We start from the raw sequence: 19,769 nt of genomic DNA, 5'->3' as shown, positions 1-19,769 counted from the left end.
AGCAAACCTTTGAAAAAATCCCAACACCCCAACTGACACCCAACCTTAATCAATGGCCATACTCCAGGGAAGAGTGATCATTTTCTACTTACTGTATTCTCCCTGCACCTTTGATACCTTCATCACCAACACTAACATGGCCAAACAACATGTTTTCTAAAATTGTATCATCTAGATTTGCCTTTGATGTTTTTCCTTTCCCCTTCCAATCCCCCCTTTTTTTTAACACTTGCAATGCTGGAAAACTTTGTATAAGTATCATATTCATGGAAATGTAATAACAATAGCAAAAAGTTTATTTTGATGTTATTTCATTTAGGCATTAAAGAAAAAACCATAGCTAGTACCCAAAACTCTTTTGGGTCAATTTAAAATATTTATTTCCAAAGTATGCTAATTAAACACTTCTAAATGGCAATATTTCCACGAATTAGTTCCATGACCTTCAAGTATTTAAAGGAGAAATGAATAAAGCATTTATGCAATCTTTTAAAAATCTACGAAAAACTTGTATACAAAATTTCTTCCATTTATAGTTATATTATTACCTTCTTTATCAGGAGAGGTATGTTTTACAGACTTCTGTGGGATTAAAAACTTTAAAACCAGTTAGTTTCAGTAATAAACCTCTGCAGAACGGTTTTTATTATTTATAAATAAACCCATAATTATGATGTTTTTAGCCATTTTCAGCGCTTCTATTATTTTAAAGAGATGATACAAAACAAACCATCCCAAAACCATAAGGTCCTTACATATATGCAAAACAGTATTTGTTGTGGCATAAGAAAAGAGTGATTATTACTCTGAACAGTTCACAATTCACCAACATAGTTAAATGAATTTTCAAGACATTTTAGGTGGACAGGGATTAGAGCAGGCCACAATAACTTTAACAGATGTCTCCAGTTAGCAGGGCTTGTACTAAAGTAAAGGCTGAGTAAAAACAGTAAAAAGTTCAATTATTTGAATTTCTGCTTTTTCCGTGCCTGAAACTCTTCAGTTTTATGTTTGACCGACTTTATTAGCATTGATAGGGCAGGATTTATGGCTTTCTTGGCAACCTCTCCTTTCTTTGCCATCTTGTTCTCCAGGCCCTTGTTTGCCTCCTTGATATCTTGCTCCTTTTCTTCTCTTCGGCGAGCTTTCTCTTCCAGGATCTTTTCTACTGCTTTTGTCTTTTTGAAATTTGGATCTGAAGGATCCAAATTAAACAGGGGAGAAGTAAACATGGCTTGGAATCTTGTATCAGCAACATCTACCTGAAGTGAGAAAAGAAACATTTATTTTAGGTAAACTTTTCCCATGACAGCAAAGCTTTTAAGCCAAATAAAAGATGAACTGCTTCAGAAGTCACAGTTCATGAGATTCCTGGAACTGCTCCTGTCACAAAGTCAAGAAATACACAATTACCTGGAAGTCATCTTCTAGTAATTCTTTCTTTTTCATAAGAATTTTCTTTTTCTTCTTGCTCAAATTCTGTTGTTCTATAATCTTTTTATAATTAAAATGTTTTCTGGTGTCACCCTCATCATCCATCATCAGTAGGGCCATTTCAGCCTGTTACAAAATAAGGAAGTCCATGTACACAATGAAAGTTTTCTATGAAAAAATTCAGCATCTCATTAATAAAGCCTGTATGAGTCTACATTTGTTTAAATAAGTTGAAATAGGGTCATCAGGGCAGTATTATTTAATCCATAAAAACGTTCTTTTAACATTTTGAGGTGTAGTATTAATACAAAGTGATTTCCTTCTTATTAGATGTAAAATGAATGCAAATATGCACATTCAATTTTCAAACACAGTAAAAATCTCATCTGAAAATTTTACACCACAGCTTAGAAATAACTAGAGGATACAATTTAATACTGATATTCATATAGCAAAATAAAAACGAACATATCTGGATATAAGTAATTCCTTTAGTTAACTTGTTCTGAGAAAGGATGAAAAGAAAACACAAAATAGCAATTAACTCACTCTTCAAGGAGAAAAATATATAGGACAAGGTTTGAACTTACAAACGTTTCATACAATACTGACGTTAAAAAATAAAAACTTGGCACTGCCCAACACACAAACTTCTTCTTGGTTTTAGTTTCAAAAGCTCTCACTATTAAAATTGTATAGTTTTATTCTACTGCTATCCTATGGAATTCTGCAGTTCCGCTCACAAACACATACTAAATACTTGTAGAATTCATACAATGCAACATTTTACACCACTTTACCTTCTGCTTTTCAACTTCGTCCTCATCTTCTGAGGTACTTTCTACTGATTCTGGCTTCTTCTTTAAACCTAAGTGCAAATACAGGGCATGAACATATTTATCCAAGCTTATGCATGAGGGCATAATTTACCTACAGCTAGAACTTCTAAGTACATCTCATTTTCTTGCACTCAGTATTTGAATGTCGGATGTGGAAAAAGGCTGCAAAGTTAATAAAAACCAGGAACGCTTAAAGCAATAAAAATCCACTGAATAGTTGTTCAGTTTAAGGAGGCAGCAACATTCAAATGGCATCAGTAAGTCAAAACCATGGTTTTACTGTATTTTTCATAGAGCAGTAAAGAGAAGTATCATAATAGTGCAGGCAAACCCATGACATCCCAGGGCATTTTCTAGTGGAAATTAAAATATGATTGACTCTGCTCAGACTGAATATTGTTCTGAGGAAGCTCTCCTACTCCCTTAGCATTCAGATATACAGTGCTGATAATGACAGATATAGTGATCAGTAATAGCGTAAGACGTTAGTCAAACCTAACTTCTAATGAAAACAGACCTGTTTATAAATCCTACTAAATCAAATTTTTTTTTTTTTTGGAATGCCTGTAGATTTTGATCAAGAAAAAGCAGGAAAAGCAGAAGATTTCCTGACCCGAACCACACACTCTGGCCTTTGAGGCTAGGATGACATTCCCAGGCAATTTACTGCAGTCCACTGGGGGTACTCTTAAGGAAGATACTTGGCTTCATTTTGTTCGGACAGGTTTGTACTCAGACTAGAAATACAGACATGCCAGACACATGTCAAGTTATATCACTAAGGATACTTTGGAAGAAGATGTATTTCTTGAGAAAGGTTTTTTTCTGCCTTGACTATTCCCTTGACTATTTGTACACGGATTCCAAACTGGAAATGGATTTCCAGAAGAAACAAACCACCACTGTGAAAAAATAAACTATCCTGATGCACAATGTCATCAGCTGAAAAACTAAACTATTGATTTAGTAGTTCCAGATAATGTGCAGGAAAAGCTGATTCAGATATGATATTGTTACCTAAACGACACAATTTAAGTTAATGTGTAGAAGGGAGAAATAAATGTCTTCTGTAGGCCTTCAACAACTATGGAATCTTTCTATCTTTTAGAAGTGGCTAAACTACAGAAAAGGAGCACAGAGATAAAATTGGAGACAATTATATGAGAAGCTTCTTTTCTTTCTTTTTCCCAAAGGAAAGTAATTCAAGTCACCTTCCCTCCTCTTTTACTCTATGGGCAATCACAGCAGTGATGCTTATGCCTTCAGAGTATTCTGTGGATGCAGATGGGGCTGAACAAGGAGCTGGTATCAAACTGACCTCTTCTCCATGAAAATAAATAAATTAGTAAACCCTTTATTTCTTTTGACACTATGCAGCTAGTAAAACCAGCTTGGAACTTAAAATCACCCTTGGGACTCAAAAATTTGTATCATACTGAAAATGGTTCTGCTTGAAAATTCACAAATGCATCATTTTCTGTATTATTAACATATTCCTGCTGCAGTCCCTCTTCCCACATACATTCTGCTAGCCCCACCACACACACTTGTTGCACGCTTATGGCAAACTGATTGCAATCCATCAGATTTTTCCTAGCACTTCATCCCCACTGCCATCCTTCAATCAGATTTGTCCCACCTACAGCAGAAGACACTTCAGTGTGCTGCAGAACTAATTGGTAGCTGCTGCCAGCCAGTATAAGGACTGTCCAGTTTCTGCTGTAATTCCCACTCAAGCTGCCATTCAACTCTTTCTCAGCTCAAGAATTTTGTTTGCAACATTAACTTTGCACATCAACAACTTTCCAGCTGCCAGTAAAAGCTAATCTTACCTTTGGGACTTCAGATACAGAAACTGACCCCAAATCAAAAACTCCTCTCACAAGACCTCTGCCTTATTCAGAAACTTGAGTCAGTCTCAAAAGCCTTGCAAAGACACGTGGTAAATGAATATTTTCATCTACTTTATCTTTCAAGTACAGGTTCTACAGCTATACTCTGATTCTATTGTTAAGCTCGTAGGTCCTTGCACTCATACTGCTCCCTTCCAGCTTTAAAGAGCCATCAGTTCCTACATATATCATAAATTAGATCATGAGAAGGCATCTAATGGTTTGGAACTAACAGGAGTTACAATAATGTGTGGAGAATTCCTCAAAGGTTCAACAGAAACTATGTTTAATAGTCTAATGTGTTCTGAAACTGTTCAGTGATCCCCAAAAGCAGGACCTTGGTCTCATGTTAATAAGCAATTACACTATTTAGCCATTAATTTTTCAACAGTTTAAGCTGCAAGAGTCATTTTGTCTCCCTTTACTAAGATCCCACAGAAGCTGATGCAGTAACAGTGAAACTGACAAACCCAAACCCAAGTCTTGCAAGGCTTTTTGAAACAGTATGGGCATCAGTGTAAAATGAAAGTGACTTTTTTTTTTTCTTCACAATATGAAACTAGAGTCAAGCTTCTAGAATGGATCATCAAGGCTCATGTATCTGCAGCATCTGACATTTTAGTCTGTGGTACTATTAAAAAGTCACATGAAAACTGTGCAAAACAAGTACTGCCATGAACCCTACACAGACAGCTCTTGGGCACAGCAGGCACAAAGAATTTGTTCTACCTTGCCTCTCCCAAGCATCCACAGTGTAAGAATCATTGCCTGCTTATCAGGAACAAAGACATACTTGAGGAACATATGCTTCAGTGGACTTCCCATAAATTCCAGTTTTCCTTTCACAGCACTCAGAGTTTTTAGGCCCTTGGTCTAGCATCTCCTTTCACTCTCGCTTCCCTTCAATTGCCTCAGCTTGACAGAAACCAAGCTACACAAGACCCATGCATGTTACAGCCAACAAACGAATCCAGCACTACTGCATCCTCAGTTTCTGCACCGGTCCACATAAGTCTGCAAATAAACCCTGCCATACGCTTTTTCAGCATAATCTAAAATAATCTGACAGTCAATTTAAGGGTGAAATTTCAATCTTCCAGGGGAATTGTGGAACGCTTGTGAAAAATGATGGTCATTTAAGTTGCCTGTATCCTAAATACAAAGTTGGCAGAATTACAGCCAAGTTCAAAGATGACTGTAACCTATTCTCCCTCACTGGATAAGCTGTGCTTAAAAGCAACCCCAACTATGAAACAGAGGCTGTTCTGGGTAAACTTGGTGAACGCCAAAGCTGTGCTGTGTAATTACCATTAAAATGTAAACTGGCTCACAGCCAGCCACTGTACTGTCCCTTTAGAACTTCTCCAGGGCTAACCACGTCCTGCTTTTCTCCTGTATCTCAGTAATTATCAGTAATCTTGAAGACAAAAGCTTCACTTTCTTAACTTTTATGTGTATTTAACTATCCTCAAAGACTCCACAAACGTTAAAGGCTATTCTCTATGTTATGGACAAGGTTTAAAAATGTGCAGATAAGCTCATTCTCTGCCGAGCCCCTTTAGGACACAACTTCTCACATAATGCAGAAGCAAACATTTTTTCAGAGATTTCACAGAGAACATCACACATCATATGAGAGTACATAGGTAATCTTGCTATTAAAGAAAAAATAAACAATTTGGTGAAAGGAATGGTTATCTTTACAATTAATTACTTCAACCTATACACAAGCCACCCAGAAAGTATGGCAGAAAACAGCACTGCATGACACTTTGGACTGTGGTGTTTTTCTCTAAAACATGGACAGGACTCACTCTACTGTTCTGTATTTCAGATTATTAAGTACAAAATCATCCATATTTGGGGGGTTAGTTATTTATTTTATCCTAGGATAGATTTTAACATTCAGGACAGAAGCCTGTGCTGGCAAGTATAAAATTAAAAGCAACTTACCCTTTTTAAATGGAACTTGGATCTGCACTACTATGCTTAAAAGACCCCCAACCAAACAACAGACTGGCAATATTGAGTAAATCAGTTGCTATCTTCTTTATGTTTGTTTTCTTCCTTTTGTTTTTATGTCATTTTTCTTCTTTTAATATACAGCAACATGAGCCACCCTTAGGATGTGGCTCCCAAAAGTATGGAACATCAGAAACTTACCTTTATTGATTTTACTCAGCAAAATCACTCAAAATAAATTTGCTGTTACCATGGCAAAAGCTAATTTAAACATCAGAATAAAAAGTTTGTAAAAAAGGTATCCTAAAAATCTAAATTGGGCAAGTTATTTTCTAAAATATTACATTTCTCTACTGGGGTTTCTAAGCAGCCAAGAGTACTCCAGTAAAAACGTGTATCAAACTAAGAGAAAAGTGATTTCTTCTCAAAGACAACTTTGTTTATGATGCAAAAACATTTGACATTTTTGTAATTGACCCAAGCTTCAAAGTGACCCATATAGATTTGTCTCTTTTTAAATAAAAAGACTTCAAAAGCAGTGGAAGCATTCTTTTCTCTGGAATACTTAGGGGAGCAGCTTGTTTTTAACAGCCATCCCCAGAAACTGGATAACTAATGGTCTCTGGTGAAAGCCAAGAGAATATTCCGTACCATTCCATATATTACAATATGCGTAATTTTACAGGAATAGCAATTTTAGGCAAATAACACCGACTTAATTTAATTCTGAACATTCTATCTCTGTGTTCAGTCCAGCCTGACTTTGTTTTGGAAACTCAGTATTTAACAAAAGGGCAGATTTACTCTAGAAGTTGCCTGTCTTGACTGACCTGTTTTCTCAAATTCTTCGGCAAAATAGGGATCATTGAGATCAACGTCAGGTGGAAGTTCATCTTCACTCTCTTCTCTCTCAGCAGCAGCCTGTAACAAAGCACAAACATTATTTCAATCAACATTTGATTATTTCAACACTATTTCAATCAATCAACTATTTAAGTTTCACTGGAATGAGATGTTCTGTTAGTAGCTATGAAGATGAAAACTGAAATACTGTACATGGAACATCAAAAATCCACAGCACAGTAAAAGTTGATAGTAAAGACAAATCAACAATTTCAACCCTCTTTCATACATTTTCTCAGGCATATCCCCAAACTGTGATGCATCAGACAACCATTCCAACAAAATTACAGGATCAGTACTGTTACGTCCTTACTTTATGCTTGGGGACAAATTTGAGTAAGAAAGTTCACTTTGTGCTGCAGATTTCAAAAAGCTGGAGTTCAGATTTAAAAGAACAAATTTTCTTTCTGGTAGTAATGTGCCATACACCTTGCTCCTTGACTTAATTTATTGTCTAGCATGTTAAGCTAGACAAAGTTGCTCTGCTACTAACACTGCTGCTTTCTCCATTTTGAGCGCTTATCAACTTAAAGAAGTTACTTGTCAAGTGCCAGTTAAAATTAACTGACAGGCACAGAGTAACTCAAGGTGTAGAGTTTAGTCTTAGAAGTGTAATTCAGCAATGTGAGTTACACTGGGAGTAAGACTTCAGAGAATCTACATTCTGCATGCAACATGCTTTTTATTTTTTGTCTTGAAATTTGGAATTTGAATAGTTCTTTGCAGCTATTAATTCTTTGCTATTACAGGTTTGGTAAACAAGTCTGTATTATTTTAGCCTCAAAATTTCCAAATTATCATTGTCATAACAACTACAATTATCATTGTCATAACAACTTTGAATTGATATGCACACAGTAGCAAAAAGATGCTTCTAATGCATTAAAAATGTAAATTACAGCCAATTATTATTAGGACTAATTTATCTTTACAGCAGCACAAGTAGATAAAAGATGCTTTGTGTAAGCATATGTATGGTCAGAAGTATGCTGAATATCCTTTTCCTCTGTAGGTTTGATCAAGTACTCCCAGTACTTCCACATGAGTGACCACCGCATATTCTAACCTTAAAATAGCACTGGCAGCTGGACAATTTATTTTGTTTATCTGAAACAAACCTTAACAACAAATAAGAAAATAAACAACAACTCCCCCTCAAATGGCCAATATAAACATTACCTTTCTCTTTTTCTTAAGAATTCTTTTTTCTTTCTTCTTCTCTAGATATTTTTGCCATGGAGTCAGGTTATCCTTTCCCTCCAACCTGTTTTTGACCATTTCTTCAGCACTTTCTTTGAGGCCTAGGAAAAAAGCCATAGTAAATTTAAAAAATGTGATGAATCTGAATTTTTTAATAAACTGTTTTCTCCTTTGCATAAGAGCTATCTAGCTTTTATTCAACAAGTCTGTGGAAGCAACATAAATATTGCTTAAAAACCCATCTTTATAAAGAAGATTGCTTTACAGGATGTGTTTTTCCAAATAAAACATCCCTTCAGTAAAAACTGTACAAGAATCAGAAGAAGTGTTTGCTATGTGGTATCTGACCCCCAACACTCCTGCTGTTCCTCAGAAAGGTCTCTTCTCCAGACATTCAATTGTGCACAAAACAAAACCAACAGACACACACAGAGCCCTTATGTTTAATGTACCACGCTATCATTAGTTAAGATTCTGAATTAGTTACATTGCTGAAACTTTGCCTCTGTGGCAATACTCTGAAAATGCTGGAGGATCTCTGCTGAACACTCTATTTTTCATTCTAGAAAAGTAAACTCCAAAGTACAACACGTCTGGCTCTTAATAATTTTGGCCTAACAGGATCAGACAGTTAAGTTTGGATATGTGAATTAGGACAGTGGAGTTTGGATGTGTGAATTAGGTTTACATTAAATTCCATAATTTAGCACAGACATCCACTGTTTCCATGCCCAGTACTTTCATCTGCATAGAAAAGTGTGTCCTAACCTTTAACCTTTTTGTAAATAGAACAGAATGAAGGTTTCTATAAATATGCATCATTAGAGTATTCAATGATGTAAGAACATCACCTTAAAAATAAATCCATTTAATAACTGAAGCATTCCCATTGTACATGTAGAATACTTAAATCCAAAATATGCACTTCATTTAAAAGCAAACTTCTAATTTTGGTAAAAAGTTCCATATACATCAAGAATACTGTCCTAAAATTCATTGCATCACAGAGCACTTGGATGTTATGAGGATGAAAACGGATTTCAGATGCACCTCATAAACATTCAGCCCACTCTTCAGAAGATGGGTGCTTACAAAAACAAAATTTCATGATCTAAGGAGATCAAGTGACTTGCCTTGCAATACACTGGAGCACAATTCACTGGAAGAAACAGAATCAAGGAGTAGGAGGTAACAGCCTGGGCAATGAAGTATTTTTCTCCTACTTGCAATTCCTTGCTTCATTCGCTAAACCTTTTTTTTAACTTTGGTAACAAATTAGTCAGATATCCTACAGGTAACATTGTCTCCCACAACGTGACTGAATTTGCTTCGGGGTTTGTAGGAATCCTGTTCTGCTTCACTCTCCAAGTCTGATATTTATTATCCCTTCCTCAGTCCTACTTCTAATGGTCTCTCTTCAGCATTCTCTTCTGCCACACCAGTCCAGCCCTGACCTAACTACATCCTACTCTCCCACCCCTCATCCCAGTTTTATTGCTTAGAAAGCATACTCAGACCTCTCCCGATGTCCTAGACTAGATCCCATTCTTTTTCCCAGATTCTTCAGTTGCCAAGTCCCCATTCCTCATCATTCCTTCCAGCTCTCCTCAGTATGGAGGAACTGAAAACAATGACTGAATAAACAGGGCAGCTTTCATGGACAGTTCTAGCCATCCCCAGAAGAGCACGCAGAAGATTTTGCTGAAAAACTGCAAACACTAATCCCTGTTTTAGCATTCATTGACACTCCAAAAATTATTCCAAGGCTGGGGAGCTGGTTGCAACTTGTCTGAAATACGAAATGTGGACAAGATATAAAATCATATTAAACCATAGAATCGTAGGAGGAAAAGAGTGGAGCAAAAACAAGAGAAAGGATCCTTCTACTACTCTGGAAAGGCACCAGAATGAACTGTAAGTGGCAAACTGTTACAGCCACAAAAATTGGCCAGTACTTAACCAGCAAACAAATCAGAGCCATGATAAAGGAAGGATTTTGCATAGATTAACTAAAAACATGCCATTAAGAAACTCTCATACATCAAGAACAAATATTTACTTATCTTCAAAGTCCATGAAAGCAGAGTCATCAGCTTCCTTGAAACTGAACCACTATAACTTTGAACACTTTGTAGTACTTTTATGGAAAAAATTACTGGTCAGGTAACAATCTTGCAGATTCTCTTTTGAAGATAGTAAATACAGAATTAAAAAAAATATACGTCACATCTCCAGCAAAAGAGAGACCCAAAATCTGAAAGGAAGTTACAATATTTCTGATTTATTTGCCTGGAAAATTGAATCATTTGATCCATCTGGCACTGAAGAACTTGGGAGGAAAATCCAGCCCTTTCTTGTGGTATTTGGCAGTCTCATGAAAGGCATTAGAGTTTCTCCACAGATTAGAATGCTTAGAAACTACTGTCCAGACCACTTCCCGAGAATAAGAGTGTATTTAAGTGGTCAAAAAGATTTTGATTCCAGAAGGGGAAAGGAACTGTCTACTTTAGGTAGAAATATTAGCTGGCCATAGAAAGGTCTAACTTATATACCCTTATTGATATAATTTTCTTTTAGAATTAATGAATCAATAGTTTTATTTAATCTTCACAAAAGAAGGCAAGAAAAGAGAGGGAAAATGTCATCTATATTAGCATGCAACGAAATCATACTTCAGCTAAAGGATTAAATGTGTTGTTAAATACTACAGCAACCCTAAGTACACTGCTGTTCACACTGGGGGGACAGCAAGGGATGGGTGCAGGCAGAATTTTTACTTCTCCAAACACTCAGTTCTGAAAACTAATGGAAGTACAACAGCCTGCAACTGTCACTGTTATTAGAGGCTAGAAAGATACATTTCTGTTCTCAGGAAACCTAAACAAGCAAGTTCATTTTGCATGTAATGCCTCACCAGAAAACTGAAACACCTTTTAGCAGGTAGCTGAAAGGAACAGCAAATAGAAGTATTCTGATAACATTAGTATTTGTTACCCCCAAAGATAAAATATGTTAAGTCAACCAAGCCTTCCTAAGCAGTAAAAGTGCCTGTGAGAACCCACCACACGTAGCAGCTGTCATGTGTGAGCCCCCACACAGCTCAGCACATGCTGCTTCATGCTGCAGGAGCTGAGGCCACTCCAGGAAGGGGACACACTCAGCAATGACCCAGATGGAGATAAATACTTCATACAAGCATTTCTGTGCTCAACATCATCTCTAACTACAGTTGGGCTTTACTACGCACTTTACAGACACCAGCCTTCTATTCTGCTTCTCACCAAAACAAATCTGAAATTTTTGCTCTAAGCCTAGCTAAATATTTACATCTCATTCTTCCCAAAGGAAAACTTTTTAAGTTCATAAAATGCCCCCAAAAACTTGGCTGAATATCATCAAGAAATGCAGTTGTGGTCTTCTCTCTTTTCACTTTCTAAGGGGAGCTTTGGGAGCTGGATAAGGATTCATAGTAATTGTTGCTTAAATCAGATATGATTAAGAAAACAGATGGATGCTTGAATATAACGCTGATTTTGTGCCTAGAAGAAACAGGCCAAAGAGAGTTGGAACTACATCTAATTTATTTTTGCTGGCACTGTGGTTTATTTAAAACAATTATGATTCAAGAATAACTGAATCATTGACAAAGTATGCTTTCTATAACCATGTGTAAATAACTGTGCCAAAACTCAAAATTTTAAATTAATTCAAATATCTGCCTTTCAATTGAAAAACTTCCTAGATTTAACTGTTGTAATTCCTCCATGTATTAAACATTTGTGCAGGAAAAAGATTTTGCAATAAGTCAAGCACATTAAGGCAGAACTTGATAATAAAAATATTTCAACAGACATAAACTAGTTTTCTGAAAAAAAATACGGAGGCTTCAGAGAATACAACAAAAACTATTTTTGAATGCCTAGAATGCTCCAACTAAACATGAATTATTTTGAAATTTAAAAGAGCACATTTGTTCAAGAAAAAATAATGTAACAACTAACTATCCTCCCTCCCATAAGGAAGCATAGCCTCAAGCATGTATAAATTGCCAGAGCTATAAACTACTGTTCAACATGTGCTGCTTATGCTCCACAATACAAAAAAACATATATAAAGAGTATCCCCCTCGGGTGTGCAGGACCTCTTCTCCAAATGCTGCCCGAAATAAGTAATGGCTGAATTTTTGACTCAAAAGCAAACTTTAGACACTGATTTTCACTTTTACGACTTGCGTTTTGGACAAAACTATATTGCAGGTGTCAATAGCCAGAAGTGGCACTGCTGACCTTGTGGAGGGGAACAGTCTCTAACAAAGGCAAGTGAACACTTCTATGATTTCCAGAACCTCTGCTCTTCAACAAACCTCTCATTTTTCAGGGTAAGAAATGAGGAAATGTTAACACATACTGTAAAATCATAGTTGCTAAATTAACATGAAATACGATAAACTATCCATGTAAAATTCATTGTGTGCACATGCACATTGATCCTAAAATTATATGAACAAACCTGATCCTGTGCATGGACATCCAGCTAAATTTAGACAAAATCAGTCAAATGTATGTTTTTTGTTTGGTTATTTGGGTTTTTTTACCATCCCTCCCTCAAAAGAGATAAAGACATAGCAAAAACCCTAGGAGTCCTACAAGAAGGTGCAGTAGGGAAGGGGTTGGACTAGGTATAAGTATGCAACAAATCCAATTTTCTAAAGTTCCATTGCAAAGAAACAGAGAGCCCATGCATCATGGAACTGGATTCCATCTCTACTACAGTTAATACTCCATTGCTACTAAATGTAGCGTGCAAGGTACAGCCTCTTAGAAAACTTCTTGCTCTCTCAGGGCAAGCAAGGCTAAAGAGTTTCTTTTGGTCTCCCTTAAAACAATTTTCCATCTCCTAAAATGAATGGTTTGCTCTAGATTCGTGAATATGTTACCACATTAAGTTGCTCAATTTTTTTTAAATTTACAGGACTTCTTTCACACAATTTGCAAAATTCTTTGCAAAACAGAATGCATAATAAACAAAAAACCCTCCAAATGTGTTTTCCAAAACCAACACAAAAACCAACTCAAAAAATAGTTACTTTAACAACATCTAAATACAAAAATATATAAATACAAAACACACTCCTAGCAGCAATTGATTCACCTGTGGTTTCCACCTTCACTCTGAAAGGTGGCAACAACAAATCTCTGTAGAAGTCTTATAAAGTTACCTATCTATGAAAACTCCTTAGCCTTGAATGCTCAGTGACAAAATGAATCAAATACTGAGTGAGCAACATCGTGAATGCAAGTACTGACATGCTGTGGACAGATGGAGTACGACACTGTGTCAGTGGTCACTTGTCCTGGCTGCATGATACGTGCTTTTTCAAAAAGGTTTTGACAGAATTCATGTCAGAAATTATTGGAATTATAAAAGCATGATTGAAAGCACATAATTTATAATGCCCATGTATCCTTTTGAATACAGGTCTCAATGAGAAATGGGAATAAAATTGTTCCTTTCACTTTAGTCCATTTCAGTGAACCGCTACAGACCAGAATATTTCAAACTGAGCAGAACTTCTATTCAGCAGAAGTTACCTGAGTTACAACTCAGAATAATATTGGTATAAATCATACCATTAGATATGCATTCCTAGCTGGGATTAATCCATCAGCAGTGAAGGGCCTGGATTTTGGCATGTGTCTGGTCTTGCTATATGCAGTAACAGAACGGGGCTGTGTCCTGACATAGGCTGCAGTCCCACAGCTGTTGCACCTTGCTGCTCCCAAGAAGGGAATGTCACACTTCCCTAGTCTTTCAGCTGCACATTTAACCCTCTGAACATGTGCCTATCTGGCTTGCCAACTCAGGGGAAAAGATACGGATTTTTTCTTTTCCAGACTAGTTCTGTTATTTTAGCAAACAAAATTAGACTTGCAGAGACTTACTGTCATGGTTTGACAGGGAAGTGAATTTTCTCAGGAAGTTGGGGTCAAACCAATCAGAAGTCAGGTTTGGACACTGACACTTGGAGTGACCACTGAAGGCATTGGACACACCTCTGAGAACACAGGGGGTTAAAAGCAGAGAACTGCCAGGGGAACTTTCTCTTCTGTTCCGGTCAGCGAAGAACGCATTATCTGAATTATACGATTATCTGAAGGGTGGTAACTTGATCAGGAGTCCACGGTTGTGTCTCACTGTGTTTTGGTGGAAATTGGGTGGGGGGAGGAGGAATGGTTTGGAAGGTTTTCATCCTGAACTGTGTGTGTGTCTTTTATTATAGTAGTAGCTTGATAAAGTTTTTTTCCTTTGTTTTTAAGCTTCAGCCTGCTCTTCTCTGTTCCTGATCACATCTCACAGCACTCATTTGGGGAGGGTGTATTTTCATGGGGGCACTGGCATTGTGCCAGTGTCAAACCATGACACCTGCCAAGTGCCAGGGCTGGTACAGACAGTCAGAATGAGCTCTGGGCCAGGATTAAGGTGATGCCACAGTGCAAACCTTTCTCTCTGTGGATGTAGTGAGCTGTTAAACTGGCTCATTGCACCTCACAGACAACATTCAGTCTGAGTGGTTTTTTGTCACAAAGGAAAAAGAGAATTAGACACTCATGTTTGGCTCTCCACATGAGCTGTGCTGGGATGCTACATGGTGAAGTTACCTTTCACTGATTTCCAGATGTCAATCTGGATGTCACTGTTCCCCAACCATTCCTGGTACCTTGCTTTTTCTCCCAGAGCAGTTTCACTGGAAGGTCTTCTTCCTCTTTTCTTCCCCAAATCTTTAGCATTATGCAAGCAACACTTCCAAACCACTCTCCTCTATTTATACACTATGTTTCCAAACATACTGATTTTCATTTTTAAAAGTGTAAGTATATTTTATGACTCTATAGCAAACACATGAATTCTACTTAAAAAACATCTATAAAGTGATAATTGAAAAAGCAAGTACAAAAAATCTTGGCAAAAAATGATCTATAAAGAGAAACTTACAGCTGAGGAACTAAGTTCAGTCATGTTATTTCTTCTGTTTCCCTCACTGTAAACAATCTGGATTTCAATTTATGGGAAAAAAAAAAAGGGTTTGTTTCTCCTACTATAAATTCAGCACCTTACACTATATCCCTGTCAGCAGACCAATATTGCATATCTGCCAAGGCAGGAAAAAAAAAAAAAACAAACCAAAAAAACCCCCTACCTGGAACCCATTTAATCTCCATTCCTATATCCTTTTCTTCCTGCTTTTTCTCTTTTTCTTGGATACTTTGCAAAAGTTCTCTGTACTTGGCAATTTGCTCTTCATCATCTTTTTGGCTTTTCCTCGGTTTGTCATCTTCCATTTCATGAGCTACATCACCATCTAGGAGGAGAGAGCAAAGTTATCACAGACAGCTTCATGAAAATGAGCAACTGAAGTTAATCTTTACAAAATAAACCTAACACATACACATTATTTCCAGAAGATAATATATTTTCATCTATTATTACCCCACAGAATAGCCAGTTTAAGAATTCCCTTATTTAGATGAATTAAAATAGTATCTGAAAAGACAAGACAATTTGTCCTTTAAAGGAAATCACTCACTGGACAAACATCCCTCACCATATTTTAGAATTATTACTTTTAGAGTCCTTTCCAGCAGAGTAGAATGTAAATCTCCAAAACCAGCCCTTCCAGGCCTTTGTGTAGATGGGCATTACATCTGCTAACTTCCAGTCAACTGTGACCTCCTTGATTATCCAGGACTGCTCAAAAATGATGGAAAGTGGCTAAGAGCATAAGATATCTGCCAACTCCCTCAGTACCCTTGGGTAGATCCCATCTGGCCCCACAGACTTTTGTGTCTCTACGTGGTGTAGCAGATCACTGACCATTTCCCTTTGTATTAAGGGGGCTTCTTTCTGCTCCCTGTTCCTGTCTCCCAGTTCAGGTACCAGAGAACTGGCATTACTATTAAAGACTGAGGCAAAGGAGGCATTAGTACTGCAGTCTTTCACTCATTCTTTGTCACAGTGCTTCCCTCTACATCCAGTAAAGGATGGAGATCCTCCTTAGCTCTCCTCTTACTGCAAATGTATTTATATGGACAATTTTTGTCTTCCACGGCAGTAATCAGGTTAAGTTCTAGCTTGGCTGTCACCCTTATTTTCTCCCTGCATAACCTCCCAACAACCTAGTCCCCCTGAATTGCCTGCCCCTTCTTCCAAAGTTCATAAACCCTCATTTTTCTTTCCTAAGTTCCAGCCAAAGCTCTCTGTTCAGCCAGGCCGGGTTCGTTCCCTGCCAGCTCATCTTTTGCATGGCACATGGGGACAAGTCAGCTGCAGCTGCTTTTCTACTTTCCTCATCAGAAGCTGAGATCTAAGAGGGAAGCATCTGCTCATCCAGAAAGCAAAAGGCAACTCTGTTTTGAAGACAAGTAGAAAAAGAAGACATTTGGTTGTTTCTTATTCCTAGTGTCCTGAGAAAGAAGAGGTTGAACTGCATGGGAACTGAAAAAATCCTTAAGCTGAAAGAGGATCCCTAGAACCTGGATAGGCAAGGGGCTACCAGTTTGTATTTTTCACTTGTTTTGCTAGGAGAAATTTAAGTGGCAATGCATATTGTCATTCTCAAATACAGAACTTGTATTTCTTCTGTCAAAACTAACAGTTTTAAAACAAATGTTCAACATCGCCTTCAAACGAACTGTAGGAGCTTATAATTCTGTAAGCAAATAACACACATTTGACAACAGCTGCAAGAAAGGAAAGTGAGCTGAGTTTGTTCTCAAAGTTTGTTCAGAGTTCAAAAAACCTTGTCAGTGGCTTTCAAGTATCAAGCTGTATCGCACAACATCAGGAACCACTTTCTGATGGATATTAAGGCAGCAATGCTTTCTGCCAACAGCTTGTTCAAAGGCTTTTTGAACAAAACACACAAACCAAAAAGTTTTGGGGCATTAACCGCTGCACTGCAAGAGAAATACAATCAACCTGGGAAGGAGAAAAAGGCAAAAACTGATGAAATTTAGAGTATAAAATACAAGCATATTCTTATTGTTTTCAAAGGAAAGTAGTAATAGAAGTGCTAAAGGATTTTAAAATAAGAAAGTTCAAATAGTGACGCTAGTCAGAAACATTCCAATGCAACAATTTGTTTTTAGAAGATGACATTAATACCAAATATAACCAAATGCAGAGGTTCAATATATTAAATTAGTGACTGGCAGCTGAGTTAGCTGAGATCATGTTCTTGTAATCACAGGGCTGTGAAGAGATTGTGTTCTTCGTTTAAAATTACCTTGCGATAGCTAAGTAGATGATTCCTTTTTTTAAAAACCTCAGCCTTAGAAACTAAAGACAGTAGAAAACTTTTAGCAGATATAACATCTGACAAGAGGTCTGCTGCAAAGCTGAATTATTTTAAAGGTGGGGGGAATTTTCTCTCCATGATGTAATGGCAAAGCAGAAAACTCAGCTACTGACTTGGGTCATCAGTACCTTAAAAATTGCCCTAAATATCTCAATTTTATTCAGGGTAGTTACTCAAATTCAGATAGATAAAAAATATAAAACAAAATATGTACAATACATGTAGACCTAGAGAATTAAAACCAAAAAGCTTTACACTCCAGTGCTCAAGAATCAAGCCTAAGGTAGAGGTTTTTGCACTACAGCATGCTATGAAAAATTAAATGTGTTGATGTCAGTTGTGAGCTAGAAAATAATGTCAAAGAAAACACTGGGGTTTAATCCCTTTCCCCCATATTCTAAGCACTTCCTGAACAAGGATTTGTGCAAATCCCATTAGTTCATCCCAGTGATAATAAAAAAATGGAAAAATTTAGAATACAAGAAGAAGTTTATTCAAAGCCTATCAGAGTTGATGCCTTTTTGTAAGATTTTTCAGGGAGAAGAGATACTGGAAGAAGAGAATGCAAACAGACAGATAACAGTAAATGAACGGTAAACATTTAATTATGGCATTTTCTTAGATTTTTTTGCATTTTCCTTCAGGTCTGTGTAGTCTAACTATTGAGGGGTGTGCACTGGGTGCAGTTTTTAAACTTCCTCTTGCAAACCAGGTGAGTTTTGTAGCTGCAGCCTTCAAGCACCTGTCTGTGCAGAGGTGAGCTGGCACCACTAGAGTCATGCCTCTGAGCCAGCCAGACCTAAGGCAAGGCTAACACTCTGGCAATCAGAGTCAGTCCTGAGTAGGGACACACTGGCCTGCAAAAGCACGGGGAGATGTGCTCTTCATGTTACTGGACACCTCCAACAGTTTATATGAACTTCCTAGGAGGAATGCTGACATGACCCTTCTTGGCCTTACAAGCACCTTTAATTACAAAACAAACCCAACCCAAGAGTTCCTGCAAACATGCTTTGGAAAAGTATCCAACATCTGCATCAGTCATATCAAGTTTCTGATGCTTCACAGAAAGAAAATAAGCAGGTTGTGGTATTTGCATTCTGAAATTCCCATGAAATTCCACCCAGGCTTGGCCAACTCATAAACTGCTAAACCCTCTTGCTGCTTCTTTCCACAGACAATAATAAATAACCACATGTTCTACTTCTGTCACCCTTCACTTCTTAGCCTTCTGTAATAGCTTTAGCAAACATAAACACATGTGGATACTGTTCATTTTTAAGAGAAAAAGGCTGTACCTTATCTTATAAAATGCTATATATGCATTTAAATTTATATATGTGGTCATGAGTTATTGCAACAAATGGTTTTCAGAGTTGTAAAAAGATTTAATAACTAGTCTGATTCTATCTAACCCTAATTATTGAAAATAAGATTTAGCAGCATTATTTAAACAAAAATTCCTCCCTCCCACTACATTTCCTTTCATTGCACTTGTGCACCTCTGGCATCAGGACAGCAGCACAAAACAAAAGACCTACTGGCTTTGTGGAGTCTTATGCTGGAAGTCAAATACCACAGGAGACTGGGCTTCCTGCTCAGATTCCTACTGAGGAGAGCAGGGATCTACAGGAAGCTCCTACAAGCCTGGTGGTGTTCAGTGTTTGGACAACTCTCAGGTTTAACTTTTAGGTTTCCCTTTGTGGAGTCACAACTTGGACCCAATGATCCTCATGTGTCCCTTCCAACTCAGGATATTGCGTGATTCCACGCTTCTATAAAGACCAGCTAATTAAAAAAAGTCCTAAAGAAGTATTTATCATAGAGTCTGTTTCACTATTTGTGTGCTGTGCAAAGCAGAACAGCAGAAAATATGTTGCTCTTGTAAAGACTAAAAAAAAAAAACAGATTAAAAGCTTAGACATAAACCCCATAATGCTTAATTTGAAGCATATTTAAAATGCCATACACTCAGTCACTGGTCCACATTGTCAAAATAGCAATTATGGGCTGGACTTGATGAATGCCACAAACACTTCCTAACTGGGATAAATGTACCCAAGTAACACAAAATTCAGAAGTTACGTAAAGGACAAGTTTTGTGCTATGAACCACAAGATTCCAGGTCACTGAAATCCTTGATGTTACAGAACTGTTGTTTAACAGTAATACTAACATTCATGA

At 37.2% G+C, this 19,769-nt stretch overlaps 1 protein-coding gene across 1 annotated transcript in view; it reads right to left on the bottom strand.

The window, feature by feature from the left end:
- Positions 1-269: 269 nt before the first annotated feature.
- ESF1 (ESF1 nucleolar pre-rRNA processing protein homolog) overlaps positions 270-19,769 on the bottom strand; it is a 30,061-nt gene continuing 10,561 nt past the window's right edge. The window contains exons 9-14 of the mRNA XM_053974376.1: positions 15,429-15,590; positions 8,210-8,331; positions 6,958-7,048; positions 2,235-2,302; positions 1,414-1,560; positions 270-1,262 (exon numbers count right to left, since the gene is read on the bottom strand). Of these exons, the coding sequence (XP_053830351.1) occupies positions 963-1,262; positions 1,414-1,560; positions 2,235-2,302; positions 6,958-7,048; positions 8,210-8,331; positions 15,429-15,590 (890 nt within the window). The 3' untranslated portion in view covers positions 270-962. The remainder of the gene's footprint in view (positions 1,263-1,413; positions 1,561-2,234; positions 2,303-6,957; positions 7,049-8,209; positions 8,332-15,428; positions 15,591-19,769) is intronic.

This window comes from Vidua macroura, chromosome 3 (assembly GCF_024509145.1).
Source record: "Vidua macroura isolate BioBank_ID:100142 chromosome 3, ASM2450914v1, whole genome shotgun sequence".
In the NCBI taxonomy this organism is placed as follows: domain Eukaryota; kingdom Metazoa; phylum Chordata; class Aves; order Passeriformes; family Viduidae; genus Vidua; species Vidua macroura.
This window is presented reverse-complemented; position numbering and strand designations above follow the sequence as displayed.